The 16463-nt window shown below is 39.9% G+C and overlaps 1 protein-coding gene across 1 annotated transcript in view; it reads left to right on the top strand.

The window, feature by feature from the left end:
* The window catches only part of LOC117528469 (myosin-10-like), a 157257-nt gene that overhangs the window by 127252 nt on the left and 13542 nt on the right, over positions 1-16463 (top strand). The window contains 10 exon segments of the mRNA XM_034191105.1: positions 414-483; positions 2059-2219; positions 2355-2463; positions 2599-2730; positions 2821-3027; positions 3682-3819; positions 3981-4104; positions 4710-4881; positions 14640-14852; positions 16213-16357. Of these exon segments, the coding sequence (XP_034046996.1) occupies positions 414-483; positions 2059-2219; positions 2355-2463; positions 2599-2730; positions 2821-3027; positions 3682-3819; positions 3981-4104; positions 4710-4881; positions 14640-14852; positions 16213-16357 (1471 nt within the window).

Genomic DNA, 16463 nt, shown 5'->3' with positions numbered 1-16463 from the left:
TGAATGTATTTTCACTCATAAACATTCATTATTTGTATAAGATAACATCTCATAATTATTAATTAATTGGGCTCCAGTTTTCTCCTACTTCCAAACACATGCAGGTTAGGTGGACTGGAAACCTTAAATTGTATGTAGATGTGAATGTGTTTGTCCATATGTACCCTGTGATAGACTGAAAACCTGTCCATCACTGCTGGGATAGGTTTTTTTTTCTTTAAATACTTTGATATCCATTATTATGGTAGTAAACCAACAAACTTGTCATAATTAGGTATTTTAGAGAATCAATTCGCTTGTGTTTTAAATATTTGCAGATCTTTGTGTTTTAAATAGCACAAGTATTTTTGATCTTTGCTGCTCTTCAAGTGTTTTGTGTGGTGATTGAATGCTCTCTTCATGCTTTGTATCAGGTACGAGATCCTCACTCCAAACGCCATTCCAAAGGGCTTCATGGATGGCAAGCAGGCCTGTGAGAGAATGGTAAGGACCTGGAAATATTTTCATCTGCTTCATGCTTCATGCCGTCATGCTGTTTGGAGTCATTAGTGATGATGATAATGCTGATCTCACATGTGCAACAAAAATGATGCAATAGGCGCTTACTGTATATGTAATGCACATGATCACAATGTTATTACAGTATTGTCTTTTGTAAGTTGTAGCCGCTGACAGTGCCACAGTTTTGGAGAACTTCCAGTGTATGATATCATACTTTCAATGTTGTTGTTTTTTCTTTGTCTGATTTTACCAACAACAGGCACCAACAGTGTTCAACAGCCAGCGACACCCTCGCAGTTAATAAATTAAAATTTAAGAATTTAAAATAATTTACGGTTGATCCAACATTTTTTTAACATTTGTAAAACTCTGTATTAACTCTGAACCTATTGTGACTTCATTGCAATGCAGACGATTACTTGCTATGCACAACTTGCAGTTATATACAGTTTGTTCATCCCAAATAAACACTTTTTTTTTTTTGTTGCATGTGTGAGAAGCATAGCCATTTATAATAGAGAGGATACAAAGGACTGAAAGAATTATATTCTGTGTGAGATAATGATGGATATTATTTAAAGGTAACTGCATGAAATATGTAAACTAATCAGCAATGCAATTCAATAAACTGCCAGGAAATGAAATCCTGTTTAAACCCCAAAAATATATAGCGCAGGGAGCTCAGTGGAATAAGGGCTTGGGCTACAAATATGTAGACCTGGGTTCGATTCTTAGTCATGCGTTCTGTCTGTCGTTGGACAAGGTACTTAATCAGCATTGTCTCAGTCCATCTAGTTGTAAATGGGTACCGGTGTTTGGCTTGGGAAGTAACATGCATCGGACTGGCGTCCCTTTCGGGGGGGACTGTCTTTCTCTACATGCTATAAATCTGGTGATCAGCACCAGTGGGCTTCATGGTCTACACAGGACTGACTCGCTCTGCTTCTCAGTAAGGTACCACTTTGTTCAGACTGCCAGGTCAAATTGGATTTACTGCACATCAGTTTCAAATCTGATCTCACTGATTGATCGTTCACACTCTATAAAGCAAATGATGATATTTGACCTGTGTGACCTGTTACAAGCTCTGAACCACATTAGTTGCTATAGTTATGACACAGTGCCCAGCAGGGCATGTGGGTGGAGCTTGGAACACCATATTTGATGTCAAATGGCATATTATTTCACATTGGTGTGGGTTTCTTGTTCTCCAGCACTCATTTTGGTATAAATGCAAAGCCAGCTATCGCCAAGACAGCAGGCAGTTTAATATAATGGCTTGTCTGTGGAAGTCACCTGGCGTCCCATCCAGGAGGAGTCACATTTGTAGATTATTTTCCGCTTTATGCTATGGAATCTGGAGATAAGCACGGGCGACAATGGACATCGAGGCCTGTACAAACTTTGCATCTTCTTCTTCTTCTTTATAAAACATAACCATTTTGTAATTGATCTGCAAAAATGTTTTTCCTTCAGCCCGTTTTCTTTTAATTCCACAGTGAGGCACAGGAAACAGTTACCTTTGGTTTAATCTGTGTTATTTTGCTTCCTCTGTAGATCCAGGCTCTGGAGCTGGATGGGAACCTGTTCCGTATTGGGCAGAGTAAGATCTTCTTCAGGGCCGGGGTGTTGGCTCATCTGGAAGAAGAGAGGGACCTCAAGATCACAGACATCATCATTTACTTCCAGGCTGTCTGTCGAGGATATCTGGCTCGCAAGTGAGGACTGAACATGTTCGCTGTGGACCTACCACTGCTCTTTATAAGTCTATAGCACACAGGAAGTTTGACATGACAAAAAGAGAAGCAGATTGTGCTGTTGTCTCAGTGTTCTGTTGTGCTGTAATGTTTCAGGGCCTTTGCTAAGAAGCAGCAGCAGCTCAGTGCTCTGAAGGTTCTCCAGAGGAACTGTGCTGCCTACTTAAAGCTGCGTCACTGGCAGTGGTGGAGACTCTTCACCAAGGTGTGTGCACGTGCTCTTGTGCATCTATAAAGGTTTAAATGCATATCATCAAGAATATAGAGCTCAACCATCTCCAGTGCAGACAGGGTTTCTTTTCAGACAACAAACAGTGTTTCCACTTGTCTGCACTTTCAGGTAAAGCCGCTGCTGCAGGTGACCAGACAGGAGGAGGAGATGCAGGCTAAAGACGAGGAGCTGGTGAAGGTGAAGGAGAAACAAACCAAAGTGGAAGGAGAGCTGGTGGAAATGGAAAGGAAACACCAGCAGGTCAGTTTTAGTAAGCGCCATGTAGCATGTCTCAGGTTCCCATACATTTTAGGAGTCCTAATGACTGTTATTCACATAATTAATGTGTAGTTGATGGAGGAGAAGAACATCCTGGCAGAGCAGCTGCAGGCGGAGACAGAACTGTTTGCAGAGGCCGAGGAGATGAGGGCGCGCCTGGCTTCTAAGAAACAAGAGCTGGAGGAAATCCTTCATGACCTGGAGTCCAGGCTGGAGGAGGAGGAGGAGAGAAACCAGGCCATGCAGAATGACAAGAAAAAGATGCAGTCACATATCCAGGTGAGTCCTGAAGGCCTGGCTGGTTGGAGTAGAGCGACGGTGTTTCAAGGGGTCACATTATATACTCTGAGAGAACTGGTGTGGGTCACAGGTGTCTTAAAAAAGTATTGGGTGACCCACAAAACCCAGAACCCAGAAAAATTTAATAAATCCTACAAAGGTCCTTCAGTCTGTGTGCAATCATTCCCCAAAGTTTCAGCTATCTTTGTCTCTTTGCATAAAAGTTATGTTCTTTCCAAAATATGCTCCAATCGTCTTTCCCAACATGTCTTGGTCAACCAAGGAAAAGATATTTTGCCTGGAGGCCCATTTCACCAACAACTCATGCCATTTGGAGCATATATTGGAAAGAACATGACTTTTTATTTTTTTTGGGGGGGGGGGGGGGTCACCTTGTATATTAAAGGTTGTAGCCAAAAATACTTCAGAAAGAAGTTGGGACATGTGGGCGTGTCTCACGGAGCATGTGTGACGTGTAACAAAAGTCTAAAACAAGCCGTTTCAAACATAAATTTTTCTCATCGTTGGGGTAGGTTCATTGTCATAGAATTGTAGGAATTTATATGTTTAACATGTTTAACCTGAACCATATTTAGTGGTAAATGGCCGATTAAAGAAACCCCATGTGTTTTAATTGTATGACTGTGCTTGTAGGACCTGGAGGAGCAGCTGGATGAGGAAGAAGCTGCCCGGCAGAAGCTCCAGCTGGAAAAAGTGACAGCAGAGGCCAAAATGAAGAAGTATGAAGAGGACATTTTGCTCTTAGAAGATCAGAACTCCAAGTTTCTGAAGGTGGATGCACTCAAGTTGCATATTTATGAAGGAACGGCGTGTTGCATTTTGATTTATACTCAGGAATGGCGGCACTACAGAGGCAGTTTAAGATAATTTTGTAAGTGAGAGTTGCAGACACAGTTGCACATAACGTGCCTGTTCTTCTCTATCACCTTCAGGAGAAGAAGCTGACAGAGGACCGTATCGGTGAGATGTCCTCCATGCTGGCTGAAGAGGAAGAAAAAGCTAAGAATCTGGGCAAGGTCAAGAACAAGCAGGAGATGATGATGGCTGACCTGGAGGGTAATTGCAGAGATGTAGAATAAAATTAAGGGGTCGTATTCTGCAGAGTTTCTGTCACCAGCCCTGTTCCTGGAGAGCACCTGCCCTGCTCTCCCTGTTCCACTCACAAGCAATTAACTCTATCAGGTGTTCTCAGCCTATCAAGAGCTGTAAAACACCAATTAAAAAAAAAAAAAATCAGGTGTGACTTGAGTAGGTGTACGTGGAAAACAGGCAGGGCAGATGCTTTCTAGAAGCAGGGTTGGTGACCCCTTCTGTAAGGTAACATAGGTTACTATGTGTTTTACAAACAAATATTAAAGATTGTCATCAATAAATGCTACAGACATTCAGGTGATGCACCCTAAAAATAAAAAGTGTTAAAAGGGCGATGCACTCCCTGTGCATGTACATAATAAATATTTTTTGAAGTACTATATGCCACTGAAGCTTACAATGACATGTTTCAGGCCTAATTTTGTTTACACCTGTGGAGATTCTTTGTGGATATAAAACTGTTAAATGAGAAGTTGATTAAAAGTGCATGATTAACTTGTAACGCTACAATGAAAAAACATTTCTACTGTGTTGTTAAAGCCCTGTTTGCGCTTGCTTGTCTGATTTAGAGCGACTGAAAAAGGAGGAGAAGACCCGTCAAGAGTTGGAGAAGGCGAAGAGGAAACTGGAGGCAGAGACGTCTGACTTCCAGGACCAGATCGCAGAGCTGCAGACTCAAACCGAAGAGCTGAAAACTCAAATGTGCAAAAAGGAAGAGGAGCAGCAGATTCTGCAGGCCAGGTAAGACATTCTGGAACCCGACTCGGTGTGGTTCGCCACAGCGTGACTCACTTTCAGGTAACTATTTTGAAGCTGCAGCACACCTGCTGTTTCATAATATGCATTATACTGCAGGTCTAAGCTATAAAACCATTACAGTATTTACATATTCTCTGGGCCCCTCCCCAATCGGACCGGGAGTGACATGTTTAGCCGCATGTTCTCCTTGAATTGCTGGCTGTCTGAGTGGTGTCCAAAAAATGAGGTGGGCTTCATAGATAATTGGCAAAGCTTCTGAGGAAAACCTGGTCTTGTTAGGAGAGACGGCATCCATCCCACTTTGGATGGAGCAGCTCTCATTTCTAGAAATCTGGCCAATTTTCTTAAATCCTCCAAACCGTGACTATCCAGGGTTGGGACCAGGAAGCAGAGTTGTAGTCTTACACACCTCTCTGCAGCTTCTCTCCCCCTGCCATCCCCTCATTACCCCATCCCTGTAAAGATGGTGCCTGCTCCCAGACCACCAATAACCAGCAAAAATCTATTTAAGCATAAAAATTAAAAAAGAAAAAATAATATAGCACCTTCAACTGCACCACAGACTAAAACAGTTAAATGTGGTCTATTAAACATTAGGTCTCTCTCTTCTAAGTCCCTGTTGGTAAATGATATAATAATTGATCAATCAATCAATCAATTTTTTTATATAGCGCCAAATCACAACAAACAGTTGCCCCAAGGCGCTTTATATTGTAAGGCAAGGCCATACAATAATTATGTAAAACCCCAACGGTCAAAACGACCCCCTGTGAGCAAGCACTTGGCTACAGTGGGAAGGAAAAACTCCCTTTTAACAGGAAGAAACCTCCAGCAGAACCAGGCTCAGGGAGGGGCAGTCTTCTGCTGGGACTGGTTGGGGCTGAGGGAGAAAACATATTGATCAACATATTGATTTATTCTGCCTTACAGAAACCTGGTTACAGCAGGATGAATATGTTAGTTTAAATGAGTCAACACCCCCGAGTCACACTAACTGTCAGAATGCTCGTAGCACGGGCCGGGGCGGAGGATTAGCAGCAATCTTCCATTCCAGCTTATTAATTAATCAAAAACCCAGAGCTTTAATTCATTTGAAAGCTTGACTCTTAGTCTTGTCCATCCAAATTGGAAGTCCCAAAAAACAGTTTTATTTGTTATTATCTATCGTCCACCTGGTCGTTACTGTGAGTTTCTCTGTGAATTTTCAGACCTTTTGTCTGACTTAGTGCTTAGCTCAGATAAGATAATTATAGTGGGCGATTTTAACATCCACACAGATGCTGAGAATGACAGCCTCAACACTGCATTTAATCTATTATTAGACTCTATTGGCTTTGCTCAAAATGTAAATGAGTCCACCCACCACTTTAATCATATCTTAGATCTTGTTCTGACTTATGGTATGGAAATAGAAGACTTAACAGTATTCCCTGAAAACTCCCTTCTGTCTGATCATTTCTTAATAACATTTACATTTACTCTGATGGACTACCCAGCAGTGGGGAATAAGTTTCATTACACTAGAAGTCTTTCAGAAAGCGCTGTAACTAGGTTTAAGGATATGATTCCTTCTTTATGTTCTCTAATGCCATATAACAACACAGTGCAGAGTAGCTACCTAAACTCTGTAAGTGAGATAGAGTATCTCGTTAATAGTTTTACATCCTCATTGAAGACAACTTTGGATGCTGTAGCTCCTCTGAAAAAGAGAGCTTTAAATCAGAAGTGCCTGACTCCGTGGTATAACTCACAAACTCGTAGCTTAAAGCAGATAACCCGTAAGTTGGAGAGGAAATCGCGTCTCACTAATTTAGAAGATCTTCACTTAGCCTGGAAAAAGAGTCTGTTGCTCTATAAAAAAGCCCTCCGTAAAGCTAGGACATCTTTCTACTCATCACTAATTGAAGAAAATAAGAACAACCCCAGGTTTCTTTTCAGCACTGTAGCCAGGCTGACAAAGAGTCAGAGCTCTATTGAGCTGAGTATTCCATTAACTTTAACTAGTAATGACTTCATGACTTTCTTTGCTAACAAAATTTTAACTATTAGAGAAAAAATTACTCATAACCATCCCAAAGACGTATCGTTATCTTTGGCTGCTTTCAGTGATGCCGGTATTTGGTTAGACTCTTTCTCTCCGATTGTTCTGTCTGAGTTATTTTCATTAGTTACTTCATCCAAACCATCAACATGTTTATTAGACCCCATTCCTACCAGGCTGCTCAAGGAAGCCCTACCATTAATTAATGCTTCGATCTTAAATATGATCAATCTATCTTTATTAGTTGGCTATATACCACAGGCTTTTAAGGTGGCAGTAATTAAACCATTACTTAAAAAGCCATCACTTGACCCAGCTATCTTAGCTAATTATAGGCCAATCTCCAACCTTCCTTTTCTCTCAAAAATTCTTGAAAGGGTAGTTGTAAAACAGCTAACTGATCATCTGCAGAGGAATGGTCTATTTGAAGAGTTTCAGTCAGGTTTTAGAATTCATCATAGTACAGAAACAGCATTAGTGAAGGTTACAAATGATCTTCTTATGGCCTCGGACAGTGGACTCATCTCTGTGCTTGTTCTGTTAGACCTCAGTGCTGCTTTTGATACTGTTGATCATAAAATTTTATTACAGAGATTAGAGCATGCCATAGGTATTAAAGGCACTGCTCTGCGGTGGTTTGAATCATATTTGTCTAATAGATTACAATTTGTTCATGTAAATGGGGAATTTTCTTCACAGACTAAAGTTAATTATGGAGTTCCACAAGGTTCTGTGCTAGGACCAATTTTATTCACTTTATACATGCTTCCCTTAGGCAGTATTATTAGACGGTATTGCTTAAATTTTCATTGTTACGCAGATGATACCCAGCTTTATCTATCCATGAAGGCAGAGGACACACACCAATTAGCTAAACTGCAGGATTGTCTTACAGACATAAAGACATGGATGACCTCTAATTTCCTGCTTTTAAACTCAGATAAAACTGAAGTTATTGTACTTGGCCCCACAAATCTTAGAAACATGGTGTCTAATCAGATCCTTACTCTGGATGGCATTACCCTGACCTCTAGTAATACTGTGAGAAATCTTGGAGTCATTTTTGATCAGGATATGTCATTCAAAGCGCATATTAAACAAATATGTAGGACTGCTTTTTTGCATTTACGCAATATCTTTAAAATTAGAAAGGTCTTGTCTCAGAGTGATGCTGAAAAACTAATTCATGCATTTATTTCCTCTAGGCTGGACTATTGTAATTCATTATTATCAGGTTGTCCTAAAAGTTCCCTAAAAAGCCTTCAGTTAATTCAAAATGCTGCAGCTAGAGTACTAACGGGGACTAGAAGGAGAGAGCATATCTCACCCATATTGGCCTCTCTTCATTGGCTTCCTGTTAATTCTAGAATAGAATTTAAAATTCTTCTTCTTACTTATAAGGTTTTGAATAATCAGGTCCCATCTTATCTTAGGGACCTCGTAGTACCATATCACCCCAATAGAGCGCTTCGCTCTCAGACTGCAGGCTTACTTGTAGTTCCTAGGGTTTGTAAGAGTAGAATGGGAGGCAGAGCCTTCAGCTTTCAGGCTCCTCTCCTGTGGAACCAGCTCCCAATTCAGATCAGGGAGACAGACACCCTCTCTACTTTTAAGATTAGGCTTAAAACTTTCCTTTTTGCTAAAGCTTATAGTTAGGGTTGGATCAGGTGACCCTGAACCATACCTTAGTTATGCTGCTATAGACTTAGACTGCTGGGGGGTTCCCACGATGCACTGTTTCTTTTTATTCACCTCTTTTTGCTCTGTATGCACCACTCTGCATTTAATCATTAGTTATTGATCTCTGCTCCCCTCCACAGCATGTCTTTTTCCTGGTTCTCTCCCTCAGCCCCAACCAGTCCCAGCAGAAGACTGCCCCTCCCTGAGCCTGGTTCTGCTGGAGGTTTCTTCCTGTTAAAAGGGAGTTTTTCCTTCCCACTGTCGCCAAGTGCTTGCTCATAGGGGGTCGTTTTGACCGTTGAGGTTTTTCTGTGATTATTGTATGGCTTTTGCCTTGCAATATGAAGCGCCTTGGGGCAACTGTTTGTTGTGATTTGGCGCTATATAAATTAAATTGATTTGATTTGATATTAATTTAGAAGTGTAACAACAAACAGCTCTATCAAGAAATACTCCAGAATCATCACTGGGAAAATTGGGGTAAAAAAAAAGGTAAAATAAAATCAGACTTTTTCTTTGGCTTTTCTGTGTCTCTGCTGCCATCCAGTGGCACTGCGTGTGCTTACACATAGACTACATTTTTTTAAACAGTGTAAGTGTGTTTGCTGTTTCGTTTTCGAATGTTGAAATACTTCTGACAAATACACGGCTGTTCAAAAGTTCAGAAACATCAGCCTTTTCCCTTATTTATATCAATGTCCTTTTTTTAAAATGACTATTCTTGACAGTGTAAAAATAAAGTGTTCAAACAAAACAGTCATATTTAAGCCAGCATCTCATGATTTATTATTTTCATTAAAAACAAAAAAGTTCTTGTCAGTGATTCAACATGATTAGGAATTTTAGTATAGCCAATTATGAAGAAACACATTTCAATATGGACTTTAATTTAGAATAAAAATTTATTGAATATGCTGTTTACAAACTTTTGAACAGTAATCGACACGCCAAAAAAAATTAAATGTTGTATTTACTTAATGTAGTTACATAAGCTAGTACCTCAAAAAACATGTTTGTTTAAATGGGAAACAAAATATGCAATCAACTATAACAAGTGTTTCACATGTTGCTACAATTAAGCAGTTAAGCTTTAATTGTCACGTTTGCAAAAGCAGTTAATCCTTTAAATCCCTTAGTGTGTTGTGCACAACTTGTCTTAGAATTTTGCTAAAAGTTTTTTCCTCTTTATCAGCGCATCAAAAGAAAATTTAATTTGCAATATCTAAACATTCCGATTCTAATAAAAAAAAAAACATCTGTACCTTTTTCCATTAAAATAATTAATCAGTTAACAAGTCACAAATCTCATTTTAAAACATTGTAAAATTTGATTTCTTGGTAGGTAAATGACAACGCAAAAACAGTTGCCAATGATTCCTCAAGTCAAACGAGTGGAAAAATCTGATTAAATACAACTTGAATTTTCTATAAATTGCAGTAAACCAAAACTAAAAGAAACTATGCAATTTTTTTTATGATGAAGTGGCCAACCATACATCTTAGTCATCTTAGTCATTTAATTTAATTTAATTTATTTTCATTTATATAGCACCAAATCACAATAAAATTGCCTCAAGGTGCTTCATACAAGTAAGGTCTAAGCTTACCAACCCCCAGAGCAAGCACACAGGCGACAGTGGTAAGGAAAAACTCCCTCTGATGATTTGAGGAAGAAACCTCAAGCAGACCCAACTCAAAGGGGGCGACCCTCTGATTGGACCATGCTAGCAGCACCATTGACAAAACAATTTACAAAACGAATATACAGGAAATGCCGGTGCACAGGACGGGAGGGTTGTAGAAGTAGACAACACACCCATCTCTGGATGGAGCCACACCTCAAACAGAGAGAAAAAACAGAATCAGGCATCAGAAAGACAACAAATACTTCATAATCTGTCAGCATTAAGCAACAAGAAAAACAGAAGAAATACTAAGGTGATCGCCGGCCACTAGCCCTATGCTTCACTAAATTTGAGGGCTTGGCCCGCTCAATTTCCTAATAAAATGAATTTAAAAGGGTAAAAAGCAGAGTAACATACTATGCCAGTGTGCTAGCCATACGAAAGAAAATAACTGTGTCTTAAGTCTGGACTTGAAAGACTCTACAGAATCTGACTGTTTTATTGATGCAGGGAGATCATTCCACAGAACAGAGGTACGATAAGAGAAAGCTCAGTGACCCATGGACTTTTTATTCACCCTAGGGACACAAAGTAGTCCTGCAGCTTGAGAACGCAGAGCCCGGGCCGGTACATAGGGTTTAATTAGGTTAGCTAAGTAGGGAGGTGTCAGTCCATGAACAATTTTATAGACTAGTAGCAGAACCTTAAAATATGATTTCACTGGGACAGGGAGCCAGTGAAGAGATGCCAAAATGGGTGTAATGTGATCAAACTTTCTGCTTCGTGTCAAAAGTCTGGCAGCAGCATTTTGAACCAATTGGAGAGCCCTAATGCTGGACTGTGGTAAACCAGAAAATAAAACATTGCAGTAGTCCAATCTAGAAGAAACAAATGCATGAATCAGGGTCTCAGCATCAGCCATAGACAGGATGAGACGAATCTTTGCTATATTTCGCAGGTGGAAGAAAGCAGTCCTCATTAATATCTCTAATGTGGAGGTCAAAGGACAACATAGGATCAAAAATTACCCCAAGGTTCCTCACTTTGTCAGTGTGATTTGTGACACACGAGCCTAGGCTAAGCGTTAGCTGGTCAAATTGGTGCCGATGTCTCACTGGACCAAGAACCTTCATATCAGTCTTATCAGAGTTTAAAAGTAGGAAATTGCTAGACATCCAGCTTTTCACTGATGTAAGGCAATCTTCTAAGGATTTTATGTGGAAGCGATTCCCAGCAGTTATCGGCATGTACAGTGAGGGAAATAAGTATTTGAACAGAATAAGGGGGCTTCTTAAAGAAACATTAACAGGTCTGTGTGAGCCAGAATTCTTGCTGGATGGTAGGTGTTCAAATACTTATTTGCAGCAGTAACATACAAATAAATTATTTAAAAAATCATACATTGTGATTTCTGGATGTTTTTTTTTAGATTATGTCTCTCACAGTGGACATGCACCTAAGTTGAAAATTTCAGACCCCTCCATTATTTCTAAGTGGGAGAACTTGCAAAATCGCAGTGTGTTCAAATACTTATTTTCCTCACTGTATAACTGAGCATCATCAGCATAGCAATGAAAGGGAACCTCAAAACACTGCAGTATGTGCCCAAGGGGTGCTATATAAAGGGAGAAAAGCAGGGGGCCTAAGACGGACCCCTGTGGAACCCCAAATTCATGTCACTAAGGTTAGAGGTAGTGTTACTGTACAAAACACAGTGAGAACGACTGTTCAAGTATGATGTCAACCATGCAAGGGCACTCCCAGTAATCCCAAAATGATTCTCCAGCCTGTCGAGTAGAATATGGTGATCCACAGTATCAAACGCAGCACTGAGATCTAACAGCAACAGAACCGTAGTGGTGTCCGAATCCATTGCAAGCAGAAGATCATTCACTACTTTAGTGAGAGCAGTCTCTGTGGAATGATATTTTCTAAAAGCAGACTGCAGTGGCTCAAAAAGATTATTCTCAGTAAGGTGGTCCACAAGCTGCTGTGAAACCACCTTTTCCAAAATTTTAGAGCAAAATGATATCAATCAATCAATTTTTTTTTTATATAGCGCCAAATCACAACAAACAGTTGCCCCAAGGCGCTTTATATTGTAAGGCAAGGCCATACAATAATTATGTAAAACCCCAACGGTCAAAACGACCCCGTGAGCAAGCACTTGGCTACAGTGGGAAGGAAAAACTCCCTTTTAACAGGAAGAAAACCTCCAGCAGAACCAGGCTCAGGGAGGGGCAGTCTTCTGCTGGGACTGGTTAGGGCTGAGGGAGAGAGTCTATAGCAGCATAACTAAGGGATGGTTCAGGGTCACCTGATCCAGCCCTAACTATAAGCTTTAGCAAAAAGGAAAGTTTTAAGCCTAATCTTAAAAGTAGAGAGGGTGTCTGTCTCCCTGATCTGAATTGGGAGCTGGTTCCACAGGAGAGGAGCCTGAAAGCTGAAGGCTCTGCCTCCCATTCTACTCTTACAAACCCTAGGAACTACAAGTAAGCCTGCAGTCTGAGAGCGAAGCGCTCTATTGGGGTGATATGGTACTACGAGGTCCCTAAGATAAGATGGGACCTGATTATTCAAAACCTAGCCTAGAGGAAATAAATGCATGAATTAGTTTTTCAGCATCACTCTGAGACAAGACCTTTCTGATTTTAGAGATATTGCGTAAATGCAAAAAAGCAGTCCTACATATTTGTTTAATATGCGCTTTGAATGACATATCCTGATCAAAAATGACTCCAAGATTTCTCACAGTATTACTAGAGGTCAGGGTAATGCCATCCAGAGTAAGGATCTGGTTAGACACCATGTTTCTAAGATTTGTGGGGCCAAGTACAATAACTTCAGTTTTATCTGAGTTTAAAAGCAGGAAATTAGAGGTCATCCATGTCTTTATGTCTGTAAGACAATCCTGCAGTTTAGCTAATTGGTGTGTGTCCTCTGGCTTCATGGATAGATAAAGCTGGGTATCATCTGCGTAACAATGAAAATTTAAGCAATACCGTCTAATAATACTGCCTAAGGGAAGCATGTATAAAGTGAATAAAATTGGTCCTAGCACAGAACCTTGTGGAACTCCATAATTAACTTTAGTCTGTGAAGAAGATTCCCCATTTACATGAACAAATTGTAATCTATTAGACAAATATGATTCAAACCACCGCAGCGCAGTGCCTTTAATACCTATGGCATGCTCTAATCTCTGTAATAAAATTTTATGGTCAACAGTATCAAAAGCAGCACTGAGGTCTAACAGAACAAGCACAGAGATGAGTCCACTGTCCGAGGCCATAAGAAGATCATTTGTAACCTTCACTAATGCTGTTTCTGTACTATGATGAATTCTAAAACCTGACTGAAACTCTTCAAATAGACCATTCCTCTGCAGATGATCAGTTAGCTGTTTTACAACTACCCTTTCAAGAATTTTTGAGAGAAAAGGAAGGTTGGAGATTGGCCTATAATTAGCTAAGATAGCTGGGTCAAGTGATGGCTTTTTAAGTAATGGTTTAATGGTTTGATATCGGCTTATAGTTTTTCAATACACTTGGGTCAAGATTAGGTTTCTTAAGTAATGGTTTAATTACTGCAGATTTGAAACATTTAGGAACAGATCCAGAAGTTAAAGAAAGATTAATAATTTCCAACACAGTTGGCCCAAGAGTGGGCCACAGGTCCTTAAACAGTTTTGTTGGCATAGGATCAAATAAACAGGTTGTGCTTTTTGTAGACGTTACGAGTTTTGTCAGCACGCCAATAAGGTACTATCAAATTCTGTAAATCTAGGTAATGGCACCCACCTCAGTAGCAGTGTGTAGTGGCTGGGTTAAGGCAGGCTGGGATATATTTAACCTAATGTCATCTATTTTTTCTCAAAGTAATCCAAGAAATCTTGCTGTGCTGTAAAAGGAGAGCGACTCACAGGTGGTTGTCCATGAATAAGTGTTGCCACCGTGTTGAACAAGAACTTTGAGTTATGCTTGTTTTTGTTGATCACAACAGAGTAATAGGCGCATTCATATTTATTCATAAACTTTAGATATTTAGCAACTTTAGATATTTAGCAATGTGTTTTAAAGATATTAAATGTGAAGGTTCCTGATTCAAGACAGACATTCTCCATGTCTTGTGGAGTCATGTCAGGAAAGGTATCCGGCATAAAGGTTGTGCCCAACCATATCAGAGCCACTGTGACAATTCTGAGCAAAAAGGGAGATGCTGAAAGAACATTTTTAAGTTATTAAATGATGCTTTGTGATTTAACAGTACAAAACTGTGACGTCTGCACTTTACTTTCTACATTATCTCTGTGAATTGGACCACTTTGGCTTTTGAACTGCAGATATAAATATAAACCTTGTCTCCTGCACCTCGATGTGCTCTGTACTGAACAGGGGTGAAGAAGAGGTGAGCCAGAAGAACAACGCTCTGAAACAGGTGAGGGAGCTGCAGGCCCAGCTGTCCGAGCTGCAGGAGGACCTTGAATCTGAGAAACAAGCCCGGAACAAGGCAGAGAAACTCAAGAGGGACCTGAGTGAAGAGCTGGAGGCCCTGAAGACAGAACTGGAGGACACGCTGGACACCACTGCTGCACAGCAGGAGCTTAGGTAATCAGCATTTTACTCTCACCTCCACCTCACAGGCACTTAATGGACAAGATCAATGCATTCATTAGTGTGAATTATACAATGACTATCAGGAGTGACTGTGGGTGGGTGACTTTCCTAGCTTTAGTTCACTAATGTTGCCCAACATTAGTGAACTAATGTTGGGTAACATTAGCTCACTATTGTTGCTCAACATTTGGTGACATTAGTGAGCTGTTGTTATCCAACATTAGCTCACTAATATTGGGTAACATTAGTTCAGTAATGTCACTTAACATTAGTGAGTAAATAATGCTACACAACATTATCTCACTAATGTTGGGTAACAATAGTTCACTAATGTTGTTGGTAATGTTACCCAATATTACCTCACTAATGTTTGGTAACATTAGCTCACTAATGTTGGGTAACATTAGTTCAGTAATGTTACCCAACATTAGTGAGCTAACGTTATGTAGCATTAGTTTAGTAATGTCACTCAACATTAGTGAGCTAATAATGTTATTCAACATTAGCTCACTAATGTTGGATAACATTAATTCAGTAAGGTCACTCAATATTAGTGAGTGAATAATGCTACACAACATTACCTCACTAATATTGGGTAACAATAGTTCACTAATGTTACCCAATATTACGTCACTAATGTTGGGTAACAATAGTTTACTAATGTTACCCAATATTAGTGAGCTAACATTTGGTAACATTAGTTCAGTAATGTCACTCAACATTAGTGAGCTAATAATGTTGTCCAACATTAGCTCACTAATGTTGGGTAACAATAGTTCTCTAATGTTACCTAGTATTAGTGAGCTAACGTTAGATAGCATTAGTTTAGTAACGTCACTCAACATTAGTTCGCTAATAATGTTATCCAACATTAGTGAGGTAATATTGGTTAACATTAGCTCACTATGTTGGGTAACATTAGCTCACTATGTTGGGTAGCAATAGTGAGCTATTGTTACCCAACATAGTGAGCTAATGTTTGGTATATTAGTTCACTAATGTTACTCAATGTTCGTTGGCTAACACTGAGCAACATTAATGCTAAAATTGTAGCATTCATATTTACAATTACAGCTGAGCAGGATGTGTAAATGTTTCAAATCCCCGCCCCCACACACACACACACACCACCACTTCCAAGCTGTTGTTTTTACCTCTTTTAGAGGGCTCCGAGTCTTAATTAAAAGTCAGACCCCCAGTACCTCACACAAGTCAAATCATGACAAAATGTATGTAAAACATACACCGTACATGCTTTTCTCGATGTGTGACACCACAGTGATTAGTATTTGCAGATGAATAAGCTGTCTAAACGTTCAGTCTTCTCTCTTTTTTCTTTGTTTTTTTGTAGGACAAAGCGTGAACAAGAAGTGGCGGAGCTGAAGAAGGCCATCGACGAGGAGACTAAAAACCATGAGGCTCAAATTCAGGAGATGCGTCAGAGACACTCCACAGCCTTAGAAGAGCTGTCTGAGCAGCTGGAGCAGGCCAAGAGGGTAACGCACCTCTTCCACATAAATAATATTGTATGTTGAAGAAAACCTGAAATATTCACAGTGAACACTCAAATAAGACAATAGTTACAAATATTCTTATCTTCTG

The sequence above is a fragment of the Thalassophryne amazonica genome, chromosome 16 (genome assembly GCF_902500255.1).
Source record: "Thalassophryne amazonica chromosome 16, fThaAma1.1, whole genome shotgun sequence".
NCBI lineage: Eukaryota > Metazoa > Chordata > Actinopteri > Batrachoidiformes > Batrachoididae > Thalassophryne > Thalassophryne amazonica.
This window is presented reverse-complemented; position numbering and strand designations above follow the sequence as displayed.